The 26,808-nt window shown below is 35.9% G+C and overlaps 2 protein-coding genes, 1 long non-coding RNA gene and 1 other non-coding gene across 5 annotated transcripts; 2 read left to right on the top strand and 2 right to left on the bottom strand.

Annotated features, from left to right (window-relative positions):
- Positions 1-3,836: 3,836 nt before the first annotated feature.
- Positions 3,837-5,824, top strand: LOC143452221 (uncharacterized). The gene is made up of 2 exons (XM_076953110.1): positions 3,837-4,901; positions 5,019-5,824. Exons 1-2 carry the CDS (start codon positions 4,574-4,576, stop codon positions 5,384-5,386), a joined length of 696 nt encoding a protein of 231 aa, XP_076809225.1. The 5' UTR covers positions 3,837-4,573; the 3' UTR covers positions 5,387-5,824.
- A 1,025-nt stretch (positions 5,825-6,849) lies between these two features.
- Trnaa-agc (transfer RNA alanine (anticodon AGC)) lies at positions 6,850-6,922 on the bottom strand. Its single transcript has one exon. It is a non-coding gene; the product is annotated as a tRNA-Ala (tRNA).
- Positions 6,923-12,190: 5,268 nt separating this feature from the next.
- LOC143452334 (uncharacterized) lies at positions 12,191-15,740 on the bottom strand. Its single transcript, XR_013115007.1, has 3 exons — positions 15,478-15,740; positions 12,907-12,965; positions 12,191-12,773 (listed from the first exon to the last, which is right to left on the bottom strand). It is a non-coding gene; the product is annotated as an uncharacterized LOC143452334 (long non-coding RNA).
- A 2,550-nt stretch (positions 15,741-18,290) lies between these two features.
- Positions 18,291-25,053, top strand: LOC143453986 (ketohexokinase-like). 2 transcript variants are annotated; one of them, XM_076954974.1, is made up of 8 exons: positions 18,291-21,748; positions 21,827-23,215; positions 23,428-23,565; positions 23,649-23,786; positions 24,070-24,139; positions 24,233-24,382; positions 24,527-24,615; positions 24,764-25,053. In XM_076954974.1, the coding sequence occupies exons 2-8, from the start codon at positions 23,106-23,108 to the stop codon at positions 25,032-25,034; spliced, it is 966 nt and encodes a 321-aa protein (XP_076811089.1). In that variant the 5' UTR covers positions 18,291-21,748; positions 21,827-23,105; the 3' UTR covers positions 25,035-25,053. The 2 variants fall into 2 exon arrangements, with proteins under 2 accessions (XP_076811089.1, XP_076811090.1); XM_076954975.1 differs by having other exon boundaries at positions 18,291-20,231.
- Positions 25,054-26,808: the final 1,755 nt, after the last annotated feature.

A 26,808-nucleotide genomic window follows, 5' to 3' on the forward strand; every position in this document is an offset into this window, starting at 1 on the left:
CCTCAAAGTACACGAGCAAAATATATCCACGAACAAACCAATAAGCATTTTATAGACAAACATATTGTTATCACTGTGTCAAAGATAATTCTACCCACTCAAACACTGGAGTAAAGCTCTGCGTTTGGACTATCTACCTCTTGAACAACTAAGCCAGCAATAGCAACCAATACGTAAACCGTACAGCAATTCTGTAACGGGAGTCTACATGATTACGTAGTCGTTTCGACTCTTTTTTCGTTCTTAACAACGTCTGTGCTTTTTCTTTGAAAACGCTTGCGTCATACCAATGCGGTGTTTAGTTTCTTTTAAAAAATCTCTTCTTTCTTTTATTATCGACGCCGTGAAGAGGATGCATTACGTCATTCTGAATGTATGACGGCGTTTTTCCTTTATTCTCTCGAACGCACGCTCGTCATCAGTGTGACAAGTTTTGATGGCTTTTTGGACGTTGGAGTTTGTAATAGGTCAAGGACGATGGGGTGGTTGATTTTGGTGTTGACGTGTTTCTGGCTGCAGAACGTGTTATGTAGCCATTTTTAGTAATCGTTTTCTATATGAGAGATGTATTTAAGGTTTACAAGTATTGTGCATGACAGTGGAAATTATGGGTTTTACGTAATTACGATTAATACATCTATTTTATAGCATAGCCTACATAAAACATAACCGACGCCCAGTTAACGTCTTTGCGGAATCTGAGAATAAACGCCAATTTTTTTTCATGGCTGTCTAATAAATAAACTAAACCAATGAATGCAAAAGACACTTCCACATAAAGTCAATGTTTTTGACCTATGTGAATGCGTTATATGGTGGCCTGTGTAATTTGTTTCCGTGTTTCTTCCTTGTTCGTGCTATGACGAAATATCCAATACTAAGCAAGTCACATACAGCCGTAAAACAGCTCTGGAAAGTTATAACTGAATCGATTTGGTCGCGTACTTCATTTAAATATGCTCATCATAGAAAAAGTATGGAAAATATAGTCAAATACAACTACTGTATATGTATAGCTTCAGTTTCCCACAGCGTATACTTACTGTATACTGCTGCATTTTTAATGCAGACTGAAAGCTAAATGAAACAAGAGATTTGCTTAAAAATTAACTTGTACTATATTTGTTTGCCGTGTACTAGGTTACGCAATGATACAGGATTTGTCACATTCACAGGAGAGTAGAGCCTATTTTTATCAACCGACATCATAGTGACGTATGATATTTGCTTTATTACGTAATGTATGCCAAAGTTGTGGCACTGTTGCGCCATACCACTAACAGTCACGTGATGAATATATTTGAGAAAAGCAAACAGGAAATTACATTGCATTGTAAATTAAATTGCATAGTCAATGATTATTGCTTATTTGCCGGTTAAAACATTAAGTAAACTAAATAGAATCTCTGGAGGGGCCAATATCGTGCCCATAATCTTCGCCACTGAAACGAAAGAGCTGTGCGTAGAATGGTGTTTCTTTTAGATTTGTTTTAATCATTTACATACACATAAGCCTAATGCATCACATTCTTAACGTTTCCTAGAGTATATTTTAACAGAAGTATTAGCACTGACGTGTGTTATCTTTTTGTGCTTTTTGTTGCATAGTTTTACTCCTGTTTACCTAAACCTATTTGGGCTCCGTGGCCATGAAAACCTTTCATCGTCGCAGAACCAACGCATAGTTAACAACACGTTCTTCAGCTCTTGGAGCTTTGCTGTTTTCTTTTGTTCATTGATTGTTTGTGAGCTTCCTTCTTCATTTATCATTTTCCAAACAAGGTTAGCAACATAATCTGTGCTCCCCACAGCCAATGACGAAAAATAAACCATATGGCACCATCATTGTTAATGAGTTACACATTTTCACGCGCAGTGACTAAAGACACGGGTTCAGATTTTTTGATCAAGTTTAACTGATATAAACCAAAGATTGTGAGAAGTGCGAATCTGGTTATACTACACGCCGGCTATAGGCTATGTATTGTAACCTACATGGTAAGTTGTTAACTTGCATTAAATAAAGCAACATTTCCCTCATTACATTTCTTCGAAAAAATAAACTAATAGGCTAGTTTTGTTTATTATCACTAAACAGCTTGAACATGAAATATTGCTGCAAAACTTACAAATTCTTTTTTGTTATTGTTTAACATATTTTACATACCACATGTTGCTCTTTGTACGTCATCATATATGTCATATTACGTCATATACCTTTCAAGTGCGATGGAATTTAAAAACCTTTGAGTCATCTCGACATGGTTTCCCGATTTGCAGAAGTACGCGCTCAAAAAGAGAAAATTACTGAATTATAAAAGAATTTCGAAAAATCGATGAAATTTTTTTCTGGCGTATCTAAAAACATCACAGCTACAGGCCAGTTCTCCCTACCTATAGTACAGGTACTGTACAAGACCGATATCCTCAGTACACACTTTATTTAATAACAACTGTTTGGAGATTTTGTGGATCATACACTGTACTGTACAGCACTATGCTTCATTCAGTTTCAGCGTACAGCACTTTATGTTTAACAAAATACTTATTTCAAAGCAAAAGCTAAACAGTTCCATTCCACTAGCTCTACCTACAACATGAATACAATTGCTGCTACAGCTACGAACCAAAAGGACAGTCTTGGTCTTTTCAGATATTGATCGATATACAACCACTGCATGTAACGATTGGATTAACATACATTAAGATTTGAATTTTTAAGTCAACATCATAATCCGCTATCAGAGAGAAGTAAAAATCTATCCTGACTTAAAACAATGGCCCTACTCATTGGGGCCAAATCGCGTGAGAAGGTCAGTGACGAATTATAACATTTGCCTGATGATGACTGTATGGTAAACCTAAACGTTTGCTCGTTCTGAAAAAACAACCGGCTACACGGTACAAGCAGTTTATTATTGTGACGCTGATGCACTTTTGAGCAGTTTTTATCCCAAAGTATTTTGCGCTATTTATCTAGTAGAAAACACCGTCGATTAGATCATGTTTATTTTTAACTAACTTTAGCAGTGGTAAACAGGCAAATGTTGTCAGTCAATAATACAAAGGGGGCAAGGATGACAAGCTCATATTTATACTGCTGCTGCGATCAATTGTAATGTATCTATATCCTTTCAAAAAATCATTCTCCAACGTTTTGAAGTAATACATAATTTTACTTTTTAATGAAGGCTATTCCACGTTTGTATATGGTTATGTTCTAATTTAATTCATTAAATAATGGCATTTTTCTGACCTGATTAAAATCTGTGTGTAGGCTACATGAAATTCTATTCGCGAGGCTAATGTTTCATTCATATCATAAGGAACCCAAATGCCGCATAACACTAATATTATCAAATGATTTTCCTTAATTCTTCCGGACAACTTTATATATAAAAACAATAAACAAGTGTACTGTACTAACCCGGTACGAGGGAAATTAGCTATAATACTGCCATTAAAGGAAAAAAGTGGAAATAAAAAGTAAACTCGTAGAAAATATTTAGTGCATAAGATATATAGGCATTATATAGGCATAAGATAGGCTATAGCATTTTTGTTCCATTCCAAATTCCAAGTAATTGTTAAGGGAATTTAGATTACTCTTATGCTGTGAAGTACTTGGAAATAAGCTAACTATAACCTGAAACGACAAACGTGGGGGTCAACGAAATTAGAATGCAAAGCAAACTTCGATCTATTTTATCTCTTATATCATACAGTACAAAGAAAATGAAAACTACATGTCACATGACATGACCTAAGTCTTAATTAACATACGGCAATTGGAATTTAGTTGCCTTTAAAATTGATGTTCTCAATGAATATCACTATGTAACAAAAAAAAATTTTTTCTTTGTCCTTGGCAAATAATTGCTATTTTCTGCTTGCTTTTACCGAAAATACATGAAAAATCTTTATGATACCACCGTAACTTTGGATTTGTGTTTCTACGGCTAGTTTAAAATTTGTGCTACTTCTCATGAAAATGAGCATGTTGATTAGATTGGTATTTTAAGGTATTTAGATTGGTTTTAGTTTTATTAAGGTGATTAAGGTATTTTAATGTTTTAGCAAGGTAGTGTGACTGATTGTGTTGATATTTTTTAGCAGATGTATTTTCTTATTGAATCTTTACTGGTTTTGTTAGTTTTATCGCAATTGTTAAAAGTGTGCTATGGTTAGCCATGGTTGCAAGTACTCAGCTCAGTACTCAGATTCCTTCTGCTTTGTGTGTGGTGAGTTCTTTGCAAAAAAGCACTGTCTGGAGAGTTGCAGCCGTGCGACAGAAGCCTATCATGCATATTTTGGCATGCCAGTCGGTGATCAAGATAAACGTTGGGCACCACACATCATATGTGAATACTGCTGTCGTACTCTAGAAGGTTGGTTTAGAGGAGAGAAAAGAGCAATGCGTTTTGCTATCCCCTGTGTCTGACGTGAGCCCACAAACCATCTCACAGACTGCTACTTCTGTATGGTGGACCCAAGCAAATGACGGAAGGGAAAGAATGCACCTTCTATCAAGTACCCTGACATTCCGTCATCTATTGCACCTGTACCCCATAACATGACTGACATGCCTGTGTCACAACCACCCTTGAGCGATAAACATTTCATAGCACTCGCAAGCTCTACAGATTCTGAAACAGATGAATCATCTGTTGCTTGTCTCCAACGCCGAGTTGCTGGTGAAAGGTGGCCCTACTACCCCAACCAAGAAGATATTAACGATCTTGTCAGGGAACTGTCATTGACAAAGTTGAATGCTGAGCTACTCATTTCCAGACTAAAGCAATGGGACTTACTGGATGACAGTGTTCGAATTACTCGACATCGCGGCTTCTCAGTGTTCTTCACGTTTAAAGATGATTTATGCTACTGCCATGATATAGAAGGTGACGCATTCAAGCACATTCAAGAGCAGTTTCCAAAATTGTCAGAAACAAAAACCAAAGCTAGAGTATTTGTGGGACCTGAACTGAAGCGACTTATAAATTCCATCAATTTTCCAGAGATGCTGTCTGAGGTTGAACGGAGAGCTTGGACTTCTTTCGTTTCTGTAGTTAACGGGTTCCTGGGCAACCACAAGACAGAGAATTACATGGAACTTGTCGATGAACTTGTGGATGCGTATTGGAAGATGGGATGCAGGATGTCGCTGAAACTACACGTACTACATGCTTATCTTGATGAATTTAAGGATAACATGGGGGACTGCTCAGAAAAACAAGGTGAAAGATTTCATCAAGATATCAGGTATTTTGAGGAACGCTATCAAGGACAGTATAACGAAAATATGATGGGGGACTATATATGGAACCTTTTACATGAAAGTGAACTCACATATCGTCGCCAATCTCGAAAAAATGTTTCTTTGTGATTAAGTTATAAGTTTTGAGTGCTTTAAGTGACAGCGTAGGTTTGCTCTGTAACAGTTTTGAATAAATACCTATAGCACCAGGCCTTAAGGCTTTTGTCTCGTGTTTGTGTAGCAAAATCGCCTTGCATACGTGTGTTTTTCTGCTTTATGTAATTTTTTAGAAATAGATTCTGGAAACAACATTTTCCGTTATTATTTCAGTATGACAAAGCCAACAACAACAACTAAAATTAGATTTAACTCCGTTCTATTGATTCAAAAAAATATAGTGGGAGCAAAGGCATTAAAAAAGCAAAACTAGTCAAAAAATTCCAATAAATTGATCTCATAAAGTCAGAACCAAAGTTTGAACTTTTTGAATGCTCATTTTTATTGATTTAGACCATACTAAATCAGAAAATAATAGTTTTAACCCATGGACAAATTTTGTGTTACATGGTGATATCACGTAATTTAAGATCGGTTTAATTATGGCATAGAACCGATGTCTATATGATGCAACAAAAGTCAAATAGTTTACATGCTCAAAATGTCTTACTACACGTGACTGTTCTCCTAAACACAATAAACACCTTTTGTTGTTTTTGTCAGTGCTGTTAACTTGTTCCTTTAAGTTTTCACTGTGCCTAGACAGTTTTCTGGTGATAAAGAAATTGACAAGAAATGGAAATGGTTATAGCATAGCCGATAAGCCTTATTTCTTGGACTATTAAAAAACAATAGATCGCTTTGTCTTCGGAAGAAGTGACGTAGAGCGAAACGTTTTCCAAATAAAGGTCAAATATTAAAATAAGTTAACCTATATATGACTGTGTGTTTCAAAAAAGCATGACACAAATGATTTGATTTAATCACAAATATCGATTAGCTAACATGGCGCAAAGGCAGCATAAGAGGAAATGCATCAGAAATTGTATTTAGAGTTTACATTAATACTGTATGTATCGTATTTATAATTAATGCGTATAGCCCATAAGGTAGAAAAACAAATCAAGTATTTTAGATTGTATTACAAATTGATTTTGCTCTTATGGCATTGTAAAAAGTGGGTTTGTGGTTTTGAATGAGGTGGCAAGAAAAAATAGAAATCAATGTAATATTTACCACCTTGCACTGGCCACGGAGCGTGTTTTGTAAACAAACCTCTGATGGTCATGTTTTCGGGGGTGATTCTTGTCGATATTTACACTCGACCTTCACTTCATTTCAGCTGTTTCAAAAAAATCAAAAATAAATTAATTAATAAATTAAGTCAAGTCAAATTTTCTTTTTTATGAAGAAGCTTCAAGCAATGAAATTGCCACATCCTTTGCATTTATAAGATTGTAAGTTAAGCAGAAATATAAGCCATAGAATGTTCAGGTCGTTTCAAAAAAATGAATTCTTTACTTTGATAAACAAATTCATGTCATACAATTTTGGTTTGTTGCAGAAAAATTTTAATGTAAGAAAAAAGGAAGACTTGGAGGTGCCGGGTATCGATCCCGGTACCTCGCGCATGCTAAGCGCGCGCTCTACCATGTGAGCTACACCCCCTCTGAAAATTACGGCATTAACTTACAAGTATTATCTGAGCATCTAATGAGTAATGCGCTTGTAATAAATTTCTTGATTAAACAATCAGCTTGTAATTGGGTATGTTTGACAATATTTTTATCATGGATAGTATGGAATAAATTTTGTTAACGTGTAACGTAGTATGAGTTTATGGCAAAATCAGAATGAAAAAGGTGGATAAATTAAAGTGCAGTATTGCGAAATACCAAAATGTGAAACAACTGACGAAGCGTCCAGATTACTTTCCTTTTAAATAAATAATAGAGTTGATTTCATTTGCAAATCTTCTCCGATGGAACGTTTAACATTTAGGGAAGTCACTATCTTCTTAAAACGTAAATTAAAGCCATATTACTGTAAGCTTAGGCACTTGAATAACAGCCAAGTATGGTAAAACTTGTGTGAACTCCGCTTGATCTATTAGGACCTATGTCTATGAAGTGGATATTGGCCAAACAGTTGCCATGGATTTAACGAACTAGCAAGAATTGAAACGGCTTAAATTACCTTAAAACACAAAAGCAGGAAGTGAAATAGTTGCTCATTTGTCAAATGTTTATACCGTGATGGTGGCAATAATCCTTGCCAGTTCAAGCAAAGCACTATGCCAAGTTTCAGTTGCGGTCCGACATTTTCTTGTGTCTCAAATAAAATAACGAGGTTAGTAAAACGTATGAAAAAATTTCATTAACAAGCTAATGTTTGGCTTCCCTAGAGTGTGAATCAATGGCTACGACAAAAGCACAACAGCTTGAACATTTAGTTTTAGTCAAACCAATATCGCTAGAAGAGATAGCCTAGTTAAAAACGTCATCGATATTTTGGTCAATCTATTTAGCTTTGTCACCGTTTTGGTCACCTTTGGTTCTGACTTAACTGACGTCAGTCACTTGTCATGTAGATATCACGTCATAGACACCATTTATTATTAATTATTTCTCACTTTAGATAACAGACCGAGAAGGCATATACTTGACGAAGTTTGCAAGCAACCCCCAAGGGAGGGAGAGATATTTATATCATTACATGTTTCTTTGTATCTACCTCAAGGGTAGCAAATTGTACCTGAAGTTGTTTTTGAAGTCTTATCTAGCCTGCAGGTTATGTCAGCGGTGACGCACGTATTCATTTTAATCTGCTTACCGATCGGGCTCTTCGTAATGCGGCCAAAGATGACGTTATTCTGTTTTGGCTGAAATGAAAGCAAAGTGCGACCAAAAAGACGCCAAAATAAACACTGGTCATTCTGCGACTTAACTTATACACTCCGTTTTTGGACGGCTTTTATGTTATCAGCCTGTAATTGTTACACATTCTATATCATTGGGAATTTTTTACCTTTAGGCTGTTAAAATATATGGCCATGTAATGGCGTACGTTTTGAGCGTAATTGTTATGTGTGAGTATTTTTAATGCAAACGTATTTTATCTGAAATGAATCATATAGGGCTTATAGGCCATGTAGGAATGTAAGTGTGCACGAATCCTTCTGTTTTGCATAAACAGAATGTCAAGCGTATATTACACTTATGTTAATTAACCAAAATGCTTAACTAACCTAGAATTAAAAGTTTTACTGAATTTGTATGTGATATGACTGCACTTCGCACCTTTGCTAAAATGAGTTGGATGTATGGGATATTTATACATTTACATTATACCGATAGGAAATATACAATGAAAACTATTTTTTGTTAAGCAAGAAAAAAATTCCATTGTAAATTTGGAATGAAACGCTTAGACAAGTTGCTGAGCGATAAAGTAATTAGTCAAATGGTGTGGTACGAGAATCATTATATCACATGACTGAGAAAAGTCTCTTCATTGTTTCAACTCGGCGACGAGTTGGTTACGGCGACGTTCCTCATTACTCCGGCCCCTGTTACCAACTTTGTCTGCAAAGTCCAATGAATATACGTTTTTTGATGTTTACAGAGTATTGCCTGAATTTGGGTCGGTTCACCAGGCCCGCTGAATAGAGGGAGTAAGAATAGATTTAATGTTTATGCTATAGTAAATAGTCCAAGGACTTTACAACGGGATCTTCACTGGGTATCGAAGATGGTTCGCATTTTTACGAGCCAAATGCTCTAACCGTTGCGCCACCGAGCAGCCATTGTTAGAACAATACTTATATACAGGTATACAGATTTGAAATTAAAAATAACTGAACAATTTTAACAATATGAGACGTAATGTGGACCAAAAAAATAGATTAAGCTTACCCATAATTCGAAGGCTGGAGTGTATACTGATTAAACTTTATCCATTATATACTCCATTGGACTTAAATGAAATCGCTATACATTGCATATAGATCTAAATTCCCATGTATATAGACTTACTTATAAAGGGATTTATAAAGGTCATACAAGGGAAGGCTAGAATTTGTGGCGTAGGCGATACGTTTTTACGAATGCAATGAAACGTGTTCGGTGGCCCTCTAAAGATTTTAAGCCCACATTGAAAGCGCTTAAATATTCTTACGTAATCCCCAGGTGGTATGACCGCATTTAACCTAAAATATCCGAACCTGTTTGAACCAAGGGGTCATTAATCGCTAAACTTATTTTAAGAAACATTTAAAATAAAGTACTGGTATCTTTCAAACCGATGTATTTACTATTTAGCACAACAAAGATAAGACGCTTTACAAAAGATTCAAGGAATACTAAAGAAAAATAGTGCAATTCAAAATTTGCTTCGTAGGTAGCCTAATATTAATTATACAAACCCCAGAAAATCTTGTCTAAATAACTCTTTTAATCTAGATTAACTGATAACTGCAAAAACTATCGATCGGCATATGGCAGCCTCAAATCTTCACAACAGCTCTGACGTCAGTTTCCTTACTCCTGATAGGCTGCTGATGACATAAGCCATTGGGGAAAAAGGACGGAAACCTTTAATCCAACAACAGTATCGTTGTGATGTTTCGTTGTAAGTGCCATATAACAGCATATTGTGTGGGTGTGTCAAAAACCTGCCGCAATGCTTTATAGAGTTTAGTTTTAAGATTTGCTTGTGAAATTTAGTTCCTTGGTGACGAAAAAGTCAAACTGCTATCGTACCACAAGTTATTGTTTAACAGTGATTGTCAAACCTTTTGAAAGTATCGAACATCGCAAGTTTCATACAAGCATTCAAACCCTTTGATAATATTTGTAATCATACATCATACATAGTGGAGATTTAAGGATCACGTTGAGGGGAAGAACCAAAAATGGGCGGTACCAAAATATTTTGCGCTTTTACCCTCCCAAAAACTGCTTAAAAACGCCTCGAAATGAAATGTATTTTCTTATTAAACTGTAAGGTAAAGTTTTTACAAACACAAACCCAACACAGACCAAGAATAATGCGTAGAAAAGCAGTAGGCTATTATACTGTGTTAGCATTATACATGGGTATGTTGGTTTACCAAAATATTACTGGTCATGCTTTTACATTGCTGAAAAGGGTAAAATAAAATATTCTTTATTGTCACTATATGAAAACGTTTTGGCCTGCCTTTGTTGAAAAATGTATAATACAGTGTTTCCCAGATGAATTAACACACGAGGCGATTCATTCTATCTTAGTGCAATTCAAACAACTATTTATGATATTTTTTAAGATTATGGTTGCAATTTTTTATTGATTTATCTGATCAAAACTAAACCTGCTTGCTTTGTTTAAACCAGCCAGATAAATAGGTTGGTAATTTACGGCGTTTAGTTTTGAAACGCGGTATCTTCCGCTTGTCAAGCGTTTTGCAGGAATCAATTAAGTTTTCTGATAAACGGATAGCTAGTATTTCGTATGATCGTAACTGGACTTGAGTGGTAATGAGTTTTGTAATATTTTTTCTCTCAATAACTATATCTTCGAAAGTATAGATAACCCAAGTTTGCCTTTACAAGTCGATTAAACAAAAACTCAGTATTGTTAACTGGTATGCGTGATTAACTTTTTAGGAAAAGAGCCATTGTAGTAAGTTTTGGGGGATCAGTTGATTATGTCCTTGTCTATGATGGTTTAGTAACAATATTGTCTGTAGCTTTCACAGATTCTAAAGAGTCGCAACTCATAAACAGGAAACTGCAATCAACGAAAAGAAATGAAAACGTAAAATCGTTTACGGTCCCAACAAATGGGCTAATGATCATGGACATTGTTTCAATGTGTGTGTCCTGATCCCGGTCGAAAATCAGAACTCAGTTTAACAATCCATTACAAACCCTGGAAGAATTTGTGTTTAAATTTGATGACTATATCGTTTATTATCAGTATAATTGATCTGCTGCCTCTCACTTGAATATTCCAACAAAGCGGATCAGTGCTACAATTGCATGTAGCTTCATTTTCCACACAAAATGCACTTCAGTAGTGGTTGTAGCCATATCACTGGTTTGGCTTTGTCTTGTATCAATTTACTGTTCGTTTGGAAACGTTGAATCAGCTATGTAGAGACAATAATTAGTGCAAAGTGCTAGGGAAGAAGAGAACAATTCCAAATATTAACTTAGATAAAACGTAGAAAACTAGTATAAGAATCTGTGGAAAATGTAAAAAATCAGGTAAGTATATTCTCTCAGACCTATAATAATGTAACTTTGAGAGGTCCAACTGTAACCCAGATTGAGAAAACTTGATCTACGCCAAAACACGGAAACCGAAGCAATTGCACTAAAGTATTGTTGCTCACATAAAATTGTAAAATCTCACCTTATTTTTACTCTATATACAATCCTTATTGTGTGTATAACTTTAACGCAGACATAGCATGAAAAACACTGCGTTTATTATATTCTGTAAAATTAAAACTAAAAGTAAATTTTTGTAGTATGCTAAATTACCTGGATTTTTTCATAAAACAATTAGCAATATGTTACTCCAACCAAACAAGGGCAGAATTTGAAAAGGAGTTCATATATTATGAGTACAAGAAATTTTTCTAAGACAAATAACAAACTAAGCTCGGTATGAGGTAACCTTGGTTATACCCATAAATATTTTTATTGGTATAATACCTTTTCATCATCCATTTTTCAATTTTCTTGTGCAGAATTTACTCTGAAAAGTTCTTATTAATGCAATTTGTGCACTATGCACTTTTTTTGGATATTTTGCAGTTTACTTATTTCCTTTTTAATTGTGTCCCATTTTTTTCATTTTGTAAAATTCCGTACTGGAATTTTACAGCACAACCAGCTTATTATTTTCATGTCGAAGTATTTTCTGGTTTTACGTTGTTTGGTATACAGTGCTCTGTATTACATCGAAAATCTGAAAAAAATAAATCGTTTTACGTTAAAACTGAAATATAATCAACAACAACTGCCTCGAGTCAAATCTTTTCAAATATTTACTCAAGTCAAGTGTTTTAAGTAATTTTCTAGGAAAGGACTCAAGCCAAGTCTTTGCAAAAAGTGAGTCGAGTCGATTCACTCTTTGGTATAGCATCATTTTTTGGTTTCATCCATTCTGGATCCTTTTTTCCGCTTATGATCTGAATTTTTGTCCACGTGCACGATCGATCTAAGATACTGCACTTAAACACTTGTTTCAACTTTTCTCACTGATACCGCAGACATACAACACGTGTCTGCTATAGTATAGCAGGGGTGGGCAAACTTGTTCAATGAAAGAGTCACTTGCGGAAAACCACAAACACCAGCGAGCCGCATTATCAGTAGTGTCAATACAAATACAGTAAACAATGCATGGATAACGAACAATAATGGATATCACTATTCAGCTAGAAAAGCCACTAAAAACATGTCGGCGAGCCGCAGTTTGTCCACCTTTGGTAGAGCCTATGCCCTATTTGTTTGATCATACTTTGATTCTGTAAAATGAAAAATGTGAATAACAAGAGTAGGTTGTACACTGCAAAATATACATCATTCATAACTTATATAAAGTTCATTATTTATATCATAGCTTTAATCACAAAGTAATTGCATTGATTAAAAAGGCACCTGGATTTACAAAATTCTCCACTGGTGGGCAGCTTTTCAACGGTCAAAAACCGGCTGATCTAAGACACATTAGTTTTAAAAATAAAGCGTTAGTATTAATATTTACAATTTTGAAACCATTGTGAATGATATTGTAACAATCTTTTTATATGGATGTTACCAATTTAAAATAAGTTTTAACAAAAACCTTTACATTTTACAATTAGCCTACTGTTAGATAGATGAACCATGCACTGTCTATTTACTTATTTGAAAACTATACCCTGAAACTAAATAATTTTATCCATGTGATATTGGCAGGGCATAATATGATGTGCAATAGAATGAAAGATAAAACAGAGATATTGGTATAAGTTAGAATATGTAAAATCAAATGTATGAAATGGGATGGAAGATTTGCACAATGGAATTATGGAAGAAAAATTCCATCTTCCATTCTGGTTCCATCCTCAGAGCATTGACTCAATGTCTCAGGGGAATTTTTATTTCACTGTAATTATGTGTTTTGAACCAAAAATATCCAACACTTTTACGTTACTGTTGTGATTTTCATTTAAGTGGTTTTAGTTCACATTATGATTATAAAATTTTTGTGAGATATGCTCTGTAGGCAGCATTGCATAGTTTATCGATCTAGTTTTAAATTACGCCAGCATATGGCAGATTTTAAGAATGGAATTGAATGAGATGGACGACTTTCGGCAATGTGATGGAAAAAATGCCAATCGATTCCATACTATGCCATAATAGATTACCATTGAGATAAACCTATACAGGCTATACTGTGCGAACAGCTTTCTGTATCTACCTTGCCAGTTACAAACGACCGATGCTCAGTTAGAAACAAAAATCTGATTGTGTGATTTAATCATTGATGTGACAACGCAAGCTGCTCAAGAGGTGAGAAAAGTAAAAAGGTTGAACATTTGTTATTTTTGGCCTTTGTCTGAAGTCAGGTCACTGTACTTTTGATTTAAAATATTGTTTCTGCTATAGCAGGGGTTCTTAAACTTTTTGGCACACGCCCCCCTTGACGGTACCTAAAAATTTCGCGCCCCACCTCATTGCAAAATAAAAAAGCATTAAACAAAAAAACAATTTATTTTCAATTAACTCTCATTGATGTGAAGGATGTAGTTGTTTTTTGGAAACCAAACGTTTAATTGGAGGCTTTGTAGAAGATAATGCACATCTTAGGTCGGCTACACAGTCAAGTTTGTTCCTAGGCTTTGTCTTTATATTCATGAAGATGACGCTGCAAACGACTTGGTCTCAAAACGTCGTTGCTTAGCTTTTCTAAGCATATCACGCATTGCGGTACGACTTTTCCGTTCACTGTGGTATCTGTAAAGCCATACTTCAGATAATTTTGGTCATACTTCCTCTTTTTTCCACTCATTATGTGTCAATACAATTAGTTTAATTACTAAAATACCTGGTTATTAAATCAATACTAAAATTAAATTTTTTTGGAAACCAAACGTTTAATTGAAGGCTTTGTAGAAGATAATGCACATCTTAGGTCGGCTACACAGTCAAGTTTGTTCCTAGGCTTTGTCTTTATATTCATGAAGATGACGCTGCAAACGACTTGGTCTCAAAACGTCGTTGCTTAGCTTTTCTAAGCATATCACGCATTGCGGTACGACTTTTCCGTTCACTGTGGTATCTATAAAGCCATACTTCAGATACTTTTGGTCATACTTCCTCTTTTTTCCACTCATTATGTGTCAATACAATTAATTTAATTACTAAAATACCTGGTTATTAAATCAATACTAAAATAAAATTTTACTTCATTTTACGGTTTTAATATTGGCTGACGTTGGTTTTACCCTATTTAATACGGGTGCGCGACATTACTATTTTTATTATGTGTGGCCGACACTGCACACAAATTTTCAATCGTTAATGACTCGAAAATTATACGTCGTAAACTGATCGGATATTTACAGGTTAGTAGCAAAAACATCTGGCTTTCTGTATACATCATAATTGTAAAACTAAAGAAAATGCATTTAGTGTAAATTAAGTATTTCTACAAGTGATACATTTGTAAAAGTTTTTCTTGTTACGCCGCCCCCGTTGTGAGAAAAAACAGGTCACCGCAAAAAGAGAACACAAGAGAACAGTTAGTTAGTCGAGCTAGGAGTGCATGAATGAGTAAACGAAAACAATACGCTTCAATGCGGAGAAACACCAAATATTATGACGTAACCATTGACGTATTTCAGAATCCAAATTTCAAAAAATACAATTGCCATCGTGACACACTTTAAAATTTTATTAAAAATGAACCTATAGCGAAAGTCAAGAAAGCATGTTTAGACATAGCTCATATAATAGACAGTTTGTCATCTCTCGCGCCCCCCTTATGAATGTTACACGCCCCCCAAGGGAGGCGCGCCCCCCAGTTTAAGAACCACTGTGCTATAGCATGAAAATATCTTTGTCCTGTCTATTTAAGTTGTCTGTTTAAGTTTGTTCTGTCTATTTAAGTTGTCGTATAGTATAATAAAGAATACATTAGGGCAGCTGTCAAACATGGTTTGTACAACAATATAAACTAACCTGATAGCTTTTGAGAGAAAGAAAAGTGAGTCAGCAAAACCACTCAACTTACACTACCTGATGGCTCAACTTGCCGCATCTGACGGTCAAAGTTGAGTCATTTGAGAGCACATGTTGAAAGGCCTGTAGCGATTATATAAGTATACAATGCTGTTTATACCTTCACCAGAAGTAGCATTGTAGAGCAGAAGGAACTGAAAATTTAAACCGAAAACCGAAAAATAGCTCATTTTACTTCGTTCTCTTCTAATGTATGTTTACTGGGCTTAGGCTATCTTATCACCATAGAAACTTCTACCTATCGGTCAGAAGGCGCATGTACAAAATTATATTGTACTCTTAAACATGTTTGAAAATAATTGTATATAAGATGTCTATGATAGTTTCTTGAATAAAAAAATCGCAAATATCATTTGAGCAAAACACAAAGTATTCATTTTTGGATTAGTAATAAAAAAAGCACAAATTATCATAGACAGATGAAATAATAAACGAAGTGACTATTTCACCGTTTGTAGGTTTCATCGCCTGTTGCTAAAGATATGCAGTTAGGTTAGGAGAATGAGTATGCAAAAAGTTGATTTTAGCTGTTTAAGGTTTTATTGGAATTAGACTTAGATTAAAAGGGAGATGTAGCTGGTTAGGTTAAAGTTATGTTAGTTGAACAAGCAACTGAGAAAGATAGCTTCGAAAGCACAATTTTTTTCGAGTAATGAACTAACTGTACATGTAACTTACACAGTCTTTTTTAAACTTTCAAAAAGCATATTTCTACCCTACGCTAAAAATATCCTCGCAGGCATATAAATAATTAACAGGAAATTATTCTTATTCTCAACGTTTGTCACGTTTAGAACGTGACTTTATTCAAAAAAGCTTATCCTGGTAACAATTTCTTAAAATTTAGTTACTTAATGGTAAAGTTCCTGCATGCATTTATCCATAGATTCTAAATATATGTGTTATGTGTTATCTATGAATTATCTGTCATAATTTTTTATTTTTGGCGTCCTAATTCCCGCCACTATAACGTTACCGATTTTTAAGAGAATTTTTCATGTGACAAAAGCAAAAGTTGTTTTCGTTATAATTGATAGTCGCAAAGTTATTTCATTTACTCAATAAAGGTCTATCAACCTTCAGGTTAAGGATTTCTGATCCGGAAGCACAAATTAGTTGTTACACTTGTTCTGCTACAAATGAAATGAAATTGTAAAGGAAATTAAAAGTTTTGCACAAATGATTATTCTGGAAACTGCACGACAAATACTCTCCCTAGAAACAAGCAACCTTCATGAGTATGATGCCACGCGTCATCATCGTTCGGCAAGTTAAACTTTTACTGGGCCCAATGAAGCGTGACGTGATTGTGCGTATATTAACAGGCTACCAATCTTTTCTTGGTGACCTTTAGTGCAACAAATCAGCGTAACAAACAAAAAAAGAAGAATAGACTAACGACCTAAATTACACGCTAAAGGGTAACCTAAGGGTTCTTTCAGATGGTGCGATTCAGTCGTTATGACACGATATGGTCGACTAATGTTGCAGTGGTTGTGGTTGTGTCTTTGGATTTAAACGTACATTTAGGCCGTAGCCAGGGTAAATTTTTACGTACGCAAAAATGTCAAGTACGCTTCCGGTCAAGTATGTTGTTAAATGTGGTGTAGCACTTTTTGTGCAAACATTACAGAACGGCCTAGTAGATCTTGCAAGATCTGTAACAAAATTGACACAAATTGGCCGCATTGCCATGCGTATTTCCGTCCAACAAATTAGTTGCACTACCCCTTGTATGACTATAACTGTCATTATGCCGTATGTTAATACGAAATACGATTTATGCTACAATGTCTGAATTATGAAAATTGCTTTTTGACTGGGAAGATTACTCTTAAAGGCTAGACTAGTTGCTTCTGGAATCGTATGCAAACCAAACCTATTTATGGTTGTGCTTCTGCAAAAAAAGTGAAGACGTATGATCGTGGTCGTATGTTGTGAACATACATTTTCCTAATGCATGCAAATGAGTTCGTGTAAAGATGCTGATATTTAGGAATTAGACTATTCACGTTACCGTTTTTTGGTGGTGACCATGCCTTCATGATTAGCTATTGTGGTTTTTTGGCGGAATAAATGAGGGGTTTCTATGGCCTTACTGAAGAGGTGATTCAGTGGATATCGGCTTTTAGGCTATATTCAGGGTTGCCAAACTGTCCTTATTTCTAAGATTTTTCCTTATTTTGAAGGTCTTTGTCTTAGAAAAGATTTTCTCCTGTCCTTATTTCTAAGAAATGTTTTTAATGTCACTTGCGTCGTTATTTTTGTCTTATTTTTTGGGCAGAGGTTCCTATTTTGAGCATTTCGACACCTTTAGTATACCATTTTGTACAAAAGATATACCAAAATTAAGAACATGCAAATTGTATCTCGTTTTTTTTGGAACATTGATTGCCTTCTCCTGTTGTGTACTGTGTAAGATAGTATTTACTAGTCGTCCTTATTTCTAATCCAGACCGATGGCAACCCTGGCTATATGTAATTGTGCGGTTACAGGTCCACTGCGTTTAGCTTACTTCATTATTGCACAAATCAGCTGTTAATGCTGCATTTTGTAACACTTCCAATCAATTTCTTTAAACTTGTCATATTTTCACCTGAACTATAATGTCGCTAATAAGTTAGAGTGCTGTGAGACTGTAGAAAGCCGGAAAATAATTGTACTTAGTTACTGATGGTTGCCAAATTAATAAGCAAGTTGACACGGAAAGAGTATTGAGAGTGGCCATATAAACAAGCTTATTGAAGCGGAACCATTCATTTCAGAAAGCTTGGTGGACGGTGCGCATTAAAATTTTGTGGGCGATTTGGAAAGGGGCAAAGAGCCAACAGTTGTTTAAGTATGCTTTTTCGCGTGTGCCACAGCCACTCTTATTTTTGCTTAGATGAAATGTAAAGGTTCAGGGTTGCTATGTACAGATTGCTTTGTAAAATGTTTATTATCAAGAAAACGGGGTATGAAAATACAGGTAATACCAACTATCAACAAACAGTAAAGAAGTGATAAAACCGGCAACCTGCTAAGCGTTTCACGATTTGGCCGTTACGTAACAAAAAAAGTGGGAATGTGTTCAAAAAGATTGGAAAGCCCCTTGTTAAAACTTGGACTTGACTCAGTGAATGTGACTGACTCGATATGACTTGATTTGAGAATGCAATTAAAACTTGATTAAAACGACTTGACTTGGCCTAGCGCTGTTAGTGACTTACTAGACTCGTGTCTCAATTTTAAAAGCTTGTACTTGTTTCCAACACTACGATTGATACAATGGGAAGCGGCTGTGTATGACGTCAAGCAGGTTATTTCCTTTTCATGTTTAGCGCAAAAGGCTTTATGAGGGAATAAGGGCTACTGCTGGCAAGATTAAGTGGACAAAAATCATGTAACCAGATCGATAGACAAAGTACTGCGGTACGATAGGGTTATTACATACATAAAATATACAGCTTTGGCGCAAGTTATAAGTAAGGGGTCATACAGCAGCAGGGAAATGCTTAGCCTACCAGCCGTTATTGCATTCGTCAACACTACGAAATTATTTTCAAATGTTCAATCGTTTTTACAGGCAGTTGCATTGGCTAAAGTAGAGAGGGGTGCTACAGTTTTAAGAAAGGGAGAGAGCTGTTGTACATGTTATTTTATAACTTGCAGTAGTTCTAGTCAATAGGCTACTCACATGGTATTGATGTAAGTGTAAGAGACCGACAGAAGGTTACTATCGTTTCGTATGCTGCTATTCTAAAACCTAGCTTTTAGGGAACGGGATCGTAAGTAGCAACCGTGACGAGAAAAAATCCCCATTTATGTATTAATTTAGTTATCATATTATTAACCACATACACCATACACCATCACATACACCATATGAAAAGGATATTTGATATCTATTACGCCCTAATTTTGGAAAATACTGATATGCGGACAGTAGTCAGCTGAAATATGACGTTGCCCAGGTTAGACTTTAGACCAGTCGTTTGTAAACTTTTCGGAAACGTTGATTCCGCAAGTTTCCAATATGCATTCCCCGAACCGTAAAATACAAAACACGCCTTAAACACAGTGGTGCAGTCAGGTTGGCTTTCCTTCGCCTTTGTCTGAACAAGCCAGGCGAAAAGGTTGGCAGTTTATGGCGTACAATTTCGAAACGTTTTGTGCATCTATTGTATACAATGACGTATAGGCCTAGCACGCATATCAAATGTTTTACAATAATCAGTCAAGTTTTCTTATAAATTAAGCTGGTACGGAATTACGCAGGAGCTGTAACCATACTCAGATGTTAAAATATGTATTTCATATCAATAGCTATTTCAAAAAAATGTCGATAACCACTAAGTTTGCTTTTGTAATTCGACTAAACGAAAAACAACTCGTTATAGAATAAACTGTATCAACAACGGGAACGCTCTATTTTGCAACCTACTGTGTTTGACGATCAGTGTATTTTGTTCTTGACCATAATCATTGTATTATAGTTACCAATGTTGTAGTTTTCACAGCACAATCTTGCAGTGGCTATAACGAATAAGGAATCGCAAAGAACAAACTGCAATAAACGAAAAGGAATGAAGACGTTTAACAACGTTTATGGTCACAAAAATTGGACTAGTTTTCACTCACACAGTTTTTGACTGTGTGTGTCTTGACTTTTGATCTCGATCGAACTCCAGTGACTGGCTCGCCAAACACCTGGGTTCGTTTGAACTTTGTTTAGGAATTACCCGGTGGCTTATTAAGGATTGCCTTGAGGAGCAGGGCAAAAATTTTCACAAGTTGGGTCTAAAATTCCCGCGTTAGTCTAACCTGCCCAAAATGCGCAAAATTTTGCTTTTTTATCAGTTCAAACCGCTTTAAGACACCTCTTAATGAAGCATATTCTCATATTTATACAAATAATAGTTGGTATTTTGTGGTGTCAAGCTCTGAAACGCTTTATAAAACTATCCTATCACGCTGTATATCAGCTTATCTTACGTTTTACTGTACGTTGTAGTCGATATATAATCGCAAACAAAGGAATGCGATAAACGAAAAGTAAGGATGACGTAAAAACCGTTTATGGCTCAAATATTGGGTTCGTGAGGGGTGGGAGGCTTGGCCCAATGACCTTCCTAAATAGTTTACAAGTATAGGTTTTTACCAGTATTCTTAATTTTCTAATAATGCTTTTTAACCATTTGCACGCACCACCAGTACTAGTACAATCGTATTGTGCGTGGACCATTCTTAATACCAAAATATAGCGGATGTAGTCGGCCAGTATAAATATCAAAAAGTAGCCTACAAAGTTTTTACATTTGCGTGTTTATCTTGTCGTATCCTGGCATATCTTTATTCTTAATTTTCAATAAAGTTTTCATGACTCCTACCATTACTAACAGTCCTACGTACATGTTCTTCGGTGGCTTGCTTCAAATTAGCCAATTTGCAGATAAACTTCCTTGACTAATTGTTTATTGAATTTAGAACAAGTTACTTCCACAACCTTTTATTGTCTAAACCCAGGGATGTTCAACCTGCGGCCCGCGGGCCACATTGCGGCCCACCTGAGATTTTTGTCCGGCCCGCTAGTCATTTTCACTCGAAGTAGTATTTTGAACTTTGAATCTTAGCCTAATTAAATTGTACCAGTCAGCTCTTTATGTATCAATTTTTCTTGAAATTTAATAGGTTCTGCGGCCCATTGAATTATTTCAAGTGACAATACGGCCCACTATAATAAAAGGTTGGACATCCCTGGTCTAAACCAGTGGTTCTACTATAACTTATTTACGGGTGGGGGCATTGGGACATGGACCCTCATCACGAACCCAATTTTTTCTTCCATGCATTGGTCTTTTTACATCTTCATTTTTTTTCTGTTTCTCCTTTTTGCGAGTATGTATCAGCTACGACCTGTAAAAAAACATATAATGAGCGAGTCTTTTACAAAACTGTTGTGCACGGCAATGTACATATGATGAGTATTACAGTTTTAAACCGATTTTTGAAACGCAAAAAACAAAGTTTTTACGCTTCTCTCATTTTGAAAGGGATGGATAAACGTGACAGTTTTAGACCTAGCGTTTGACCAATTCCATTACGAAATGGTCGTTTAGGTTGTCGTCAGTCAAGAGTCTCAAGACTATGCTCGGGCATTTGGTTCTGAAACCGCCGCAGATGCGGTGGAATCTTACAAACTTCAAGTTAAACCAGAATCAGTCAAATAACGTAAATCGCTAAATATTTTTCATTTAAAAAGCTCTGTAGGACATGCTTATTGTTTCCTTGACTATGCTCGATCTACAGGGCTTACGTGATCTGCGCGTGGGGCGAGGCTGGTGCTGCTTCTGGTGTGGCTGGTGTATTTGATGATGTCATCTTAACGCCGGCAAATTCGCCAGAAGATGTTGTGGATACAGTTTGTGCTGGTGATACATTTCTGGCTGGTATCAGACACTCCCTGATACATGGAAAATGTCTAAACAGTGCTGTGAAATTTGCTTGCCGTATTGCCAGCGAAAAGGTTGGATCTTATGGCTACGACTGCTTGCAAAGTTTTCACTACGAAGTGGAAGTAGAATAAACTGATTAGACAGTTTAGTTACATTCATTAAACGAACTTCCTGTTGTCATGGAAATAACTAACAGAATTGACTAACTGTAACGGTATTATGAGAATCGAATTCTCAGATGACACTTAGATAGTTAGATTAAACTCATCTTTTCTGCAGTCTTCAGAAAAAGTCAGTAAATTCTAATTGAAATTCTAAGTCGAACACGACTTGTTATTAGTCTACTTCTTAACACAAAGCTGAATTTCAACACGTTACAAGCAAGCCAAAATCGTAAAACAGTTCGTTATCTAACTTATGCTTTTCTCGTTACACGGGTAGGTTTCCAACATCTGTACAAGTCTTTAAAGAATGGTAAAACGAGTTGCGGTTTGGCTATGACTTGTAATTTTACCCAGATCGTACCAAGCTTTGTGGTCTTATTTATGTTTAGCCCATCCATCACGTTTTGAGCATGGTGTTATTTCATATAAATTTAGGATGGAGAATGGGAAAATATTTGCGTCGACTTAACTTTCTGTATAGCAAGCATCATTCCCAGCAAAATTATTTCTCACGTTTGCATATAAACCGCTGAGATGTGGTATCACGTTCAGAGAGTGGTACTGAAATAGTTAGACTACGGCTTCTAATCTTCGCAAGTGTTGTTTGCAGTATTGTTAAATTTATCTTTAATTTATGGCGAATTTCGGTGCAAGCAATAGCAGTGGATATAAGGAGACCAATTGATCGGTTAGTTATTAACTATCAATTACATGCTTTATTAATTTCCTTCAAGATTATTGTCTGCTGTTTAAAATCATCAGCGATAGTTGCTTGAGTTAATGAATAACCATCTCTTTTTTGAAAACGTTGTGTAAATATCTGTCTACACGTTGCCATTGCGGATAAGGGCTAATGTTGCCTGTTACGTTGGTTCTGTCATGACATGTCATGTCATATAGTCTATAGTCGGGAAGCCTAGTAATTATAACTGCAGAAAATTCTCGTGTTTCTGTGAAAAAAAAAACGATATGGCAAACACGGACAATTTGGAGGATAAGAAACTTTTATGTGTTGGATTGATTTGCTTGGACGTCATACATGTTTGCAATTCGTATCCATTTGAAGGAACTGATCAAAGGTGACAATAATTTAAACTGAAATAGACAGTATGCTTATGCGGTGGAAATGGATTTTTTTGCTGCTGTGAAAATACAGCAATTACAAAATGTGATGCGTTGTTTTTGCAAATAACCAGTAAACACAAGTATTTAGACAAATTTTCAGTCAATTGTTTAGTGTTGATGCTTGCAATCGAATTCAGGAAATGTTTCAGCAACTTCATTTATTTAGAATAAAAAAGATGACGTGGCAAAAGGGTGGGAACGCTGCAAATACAAGCGCAGTACTTGGGTTGTTGGGAAATAAAGTTGATTTTTTAGGCGTGTTCCCAAAGGACACAAAAGACCTTTTTCAAAAGAGCGCTTGCAGGTACAGGTTTTTAGATTAAGCTGGTGTATATGCAAGTTCGTTATGTAATCTTTGATAAGCATAATTTTGAAAATTCTCTTAAGCTTTGTTCGTCAGGAGATGGAAAGGTGTGGCGTTGGCTTGGAACAAATGTCTTTGGTTGGTGATTCCGATCTTCCTTATTCCAGCGTGGTAATCAACGATGAAACTGGTTCTAGAACAATCCTACATTGTCCTGGACTGTAGGTGTCTTAATTATTTATTGCTTTGATTTGTCTTGAAATTGTGTGCTTTTGCTCACCTCTGTCTTCGGACCGAGGAAAGTTTTTCTCTTTACTTGGCGTACTCGAAAACTTATGTATAGACATAGGCATATAGACCTATGCATATGCATAAACATGTTTCCGAGCTTACCTATGCGCTAAAATTCTTTATTATTTCTATTTTGTAGTAGACTTATTACACTTGACCGGTGCCTGCGTGCACTTCCATGCAGTAACTCGGTTGAATCAACATTCTTTTCAGTTTGCGAGAAGTATCGTTCAACTTTTTCCAGAAACTCGACCTTTCAGCTTATTCATGGATTCACTTTGAGGTTGGTTTCCAAGCACACACTTCTTAATGCATCAAACGACATTTGAGCAAGGAATAGGCTTATGTACTGAGCCACTGATGATTATATTGTAAGGGTCGAAATACTGAAGAAGTTGTCAAGATGATTTGTCACGTGGTCAAATACAACGAGGGACAAGACGAAGCTAACCGCGTTAAAATGTCAGTTGAATTAGAAAAGCCCCACAGAAGAAACCTTCCCTTGCTTCTCCCCCATGCCGACCTGGTATGATATACAAAGAAAGCGAACATACGTGATGTTTGTTGTACAGTTTATTGTAAAAATTGTTCGGTATTAGTTTTTACTTTATTTAGTATACTGACTGGAATCGCTATTGTCTGTAACAGCGTGCATTTTATATTTCTGTAGGTGTTAATCAGCCAAGAATACGCTCGAGATAGTGGATACAATAACGCACCAGATACCGTGAAAGCATTTAAGGATCACGTTAAATCCAGGTGTAAAACCACACGATACAATACTCTCTGTCTCATAGATCTGCACACGTTGCTGAATATAAATGTCAGATTTTGGTATAATACAGCGATTTGAACAACATCTTACCGTTTTTTTTTCCAGTATCAATTCAATATGTTTTATTGACAGTGCAGGCATAGTTTGTGCTTGGGGAGAACTGGGTGCCGCTTCTGGAGTATCGGGCGCTGTCGGTGACGTTATCATGACTCCAGCTTTTTCACCAGAGCGTGCACTGGATACGCTAGGAGCAGGAGACACATTTCTGGGTGCTTTGCTTCACGCACGCCTTCGTACAACCAACCTGCCATCTATTGTTAAATTTGCGTGCAAAGTTGCTGGCCGCAAGGTGGGCTCGTATGGCTATGAGTGTTTACGCGATTTTTCTCAAACGGTGGAATAAAAATTATTAAGAAAAAAAATTTTACATATCGTGAAACTTCCATAAGTAAAAGCTGCAAGTATTTGACAGTTTTCGGAAATGCCGAAATGATGATTCATCTACATACCGCTGACTCGCTTTAAGTCGATGATACAGTTCTTGTAATAATGTTTCCTTGTGGTTTTATTGGTACACTAATAGTTTCCGCCACAATAGCATTGTAACGTACGTAATTACATCATCGACATGTGTTCAACCACTATAATGTCAAACATCATAAGCAACACGGTTAATTATCTTGTTATCCAAAATGAAAGTGTTATGACATCATCTGCACCGTGTTTTATCAGTTTTTAAAACTTCATATCTACATAAAACTAGATGATCAGTCACGGAAAATACCAGTGTTTTGTTCACGGCAATTTCGTGTCGCTGTTATCATTACTCTGATTGCGTTTATAACTTTTCGTGCGCAGTTTAAAGCCAAAGACCATTATTAAGATAACAATGTGTTCGTGACGGTATTGCGTCTTTGCACTTAATGATACCCATGACGTTCCTGGTGTGAAAGAGCAGCGCTAACGCAATAAAATTTGCACCAAACAAACAGAAAATTAAGTTTTTATTGACAACCGAAAGCAATTCACTTTGCCCACTTGCCAGCACTGTCGCGAAAAACTTTACTTTGAATAATTAATACTAATGTTTGCTGTATGAGTTATATATGATCGTGAAACCTACCTTTAGCCGTCTTAAATGTCGGATAAACATTACTCGATTTTCGTGTGATTAATGAAATAGTTTCAGAAGATTTAACGAACGAATGACATTTGAATTTATTGATGATGTTTCAAAGTGAAAACTTCCGATTTGCCATAACACCGTATTTTAAGAAATATCTCGACTACGACGGTAATATGACAGATATACAAAAGTTCAAGCAAATGTTATTCATCACTGGCAAGGCACAATACGTTTTGTCAAAGTAAGTTGCAATGCGTTGCCGGTGATATTTAACAACCAGGCCCGCTCGAAAAGTTAACATGGTACATGGTCCAGGATTGGGAAAAGTTTTTTTTTAGTTGGCAGCCGCATTTCAGGTCAATGGGAATCAGTTTGGCAACAACAACCAAAGGTACGCATAAACAAAATATAACAAAGCTTGCTTGATATTAGCGTTTAATACCTATATACAATCAGGATGTTGATCAGGATGAACTAATTGTACGATATTTGATTACAGCATCTTTGATTTTAAGATGGATTAATAGGTCTTCCAGGTGAACATTGATAAAAACTAACAACCAAAACAAATATATTTGTAGGAAAGCAAATAGTTAATATGCCGTATACCAACTCCTCGAAAAGGTCACAGTTTAGTCCAACAGCAAGTAAAGGCAGAAAAACAGCTTTATCAGTAAAACTCGAACCTGTCATAAATGCTTACGTCCACCAGTAACTCAATTAAAAGCAACGGCATTGTTCTCTGTTACCGTGACAATTGAAGCAATAAAATAAGTTGAAATCTTAAAGTAAGTACTTTTACAGATCTTAACCCAGCTTGTAGTTTCAGACTTTGCATGGCTATATGTATAAATTCCTTGGTATTTTCAAAACAATGAAAAGAGGTTTTACGTTTGTTGGAGAGTAGGTATGCCGATGATACCGTGAAAGGTTTTGTGTTTGATTGTTTTCAAACTACTTGAAGACCTGGCGGTAAAAAGAACTCTTTTTCAGACGTAAAACCCATTGAAGTAGGATAAAATATTAGAAAGTTTATGAGTCGCCTCGGTCG

The sequence above is a fragment of the Clavelina lepadiformis genome, chromosome 1 (assembly GCF_947623445.1).
Source record: "Clavelina lepadiformis chromosome 1, kaClaLepa1.1, whole genome shotgun sequence".
Classification (NCBI taxonomy): domain Eukaryota; kingdom Metazoa; phylum Chordata; class Ascidiacea; order Aplousobranchia; family Clavelinidae; genus Clavelina; species Clavelina lepadiformis.

Excerpts from the sequence above, each read along its gene's own strand:
- LOC143452221 (XM_076953110.1), top strand. The coding sequence starts at position 4,574 with ATGACTGACATGCCTGTGTCACAACCACCCTTGAGCGATAAACATTTC. Across the intron at positions 4,902-5,018 it reads CTACTGCCATGATATAGAAG|AGATGCTGTCTGAGGTTGAA; the intron begins GTGACGCATTCA and ends TCAATTTTCCAG.
- LOC143453986 (XM_076954974.1), top strand. The coding sequence starts at position 23,106 with ATGGCAAACACGGACAATTTGGAGGATAAGAAACTTTTATGTGTTGGA. Across the intron at positions 23,566-23,648 it reads TTTCAAAAGAGCGCTTGCAG|CTTTGTTCGTCAGGAGATGG; the intron begins GTACAGGTTTTT and ends AATTCTCTTAAG. Across the intron at positions 24,383-24,526 it reads TTCTCCCCCATGCCGACCTG|GTGTTAATCAGCCAAGAATA; the intron begins GTATGATATACA and ends ATATTTCTGTAG.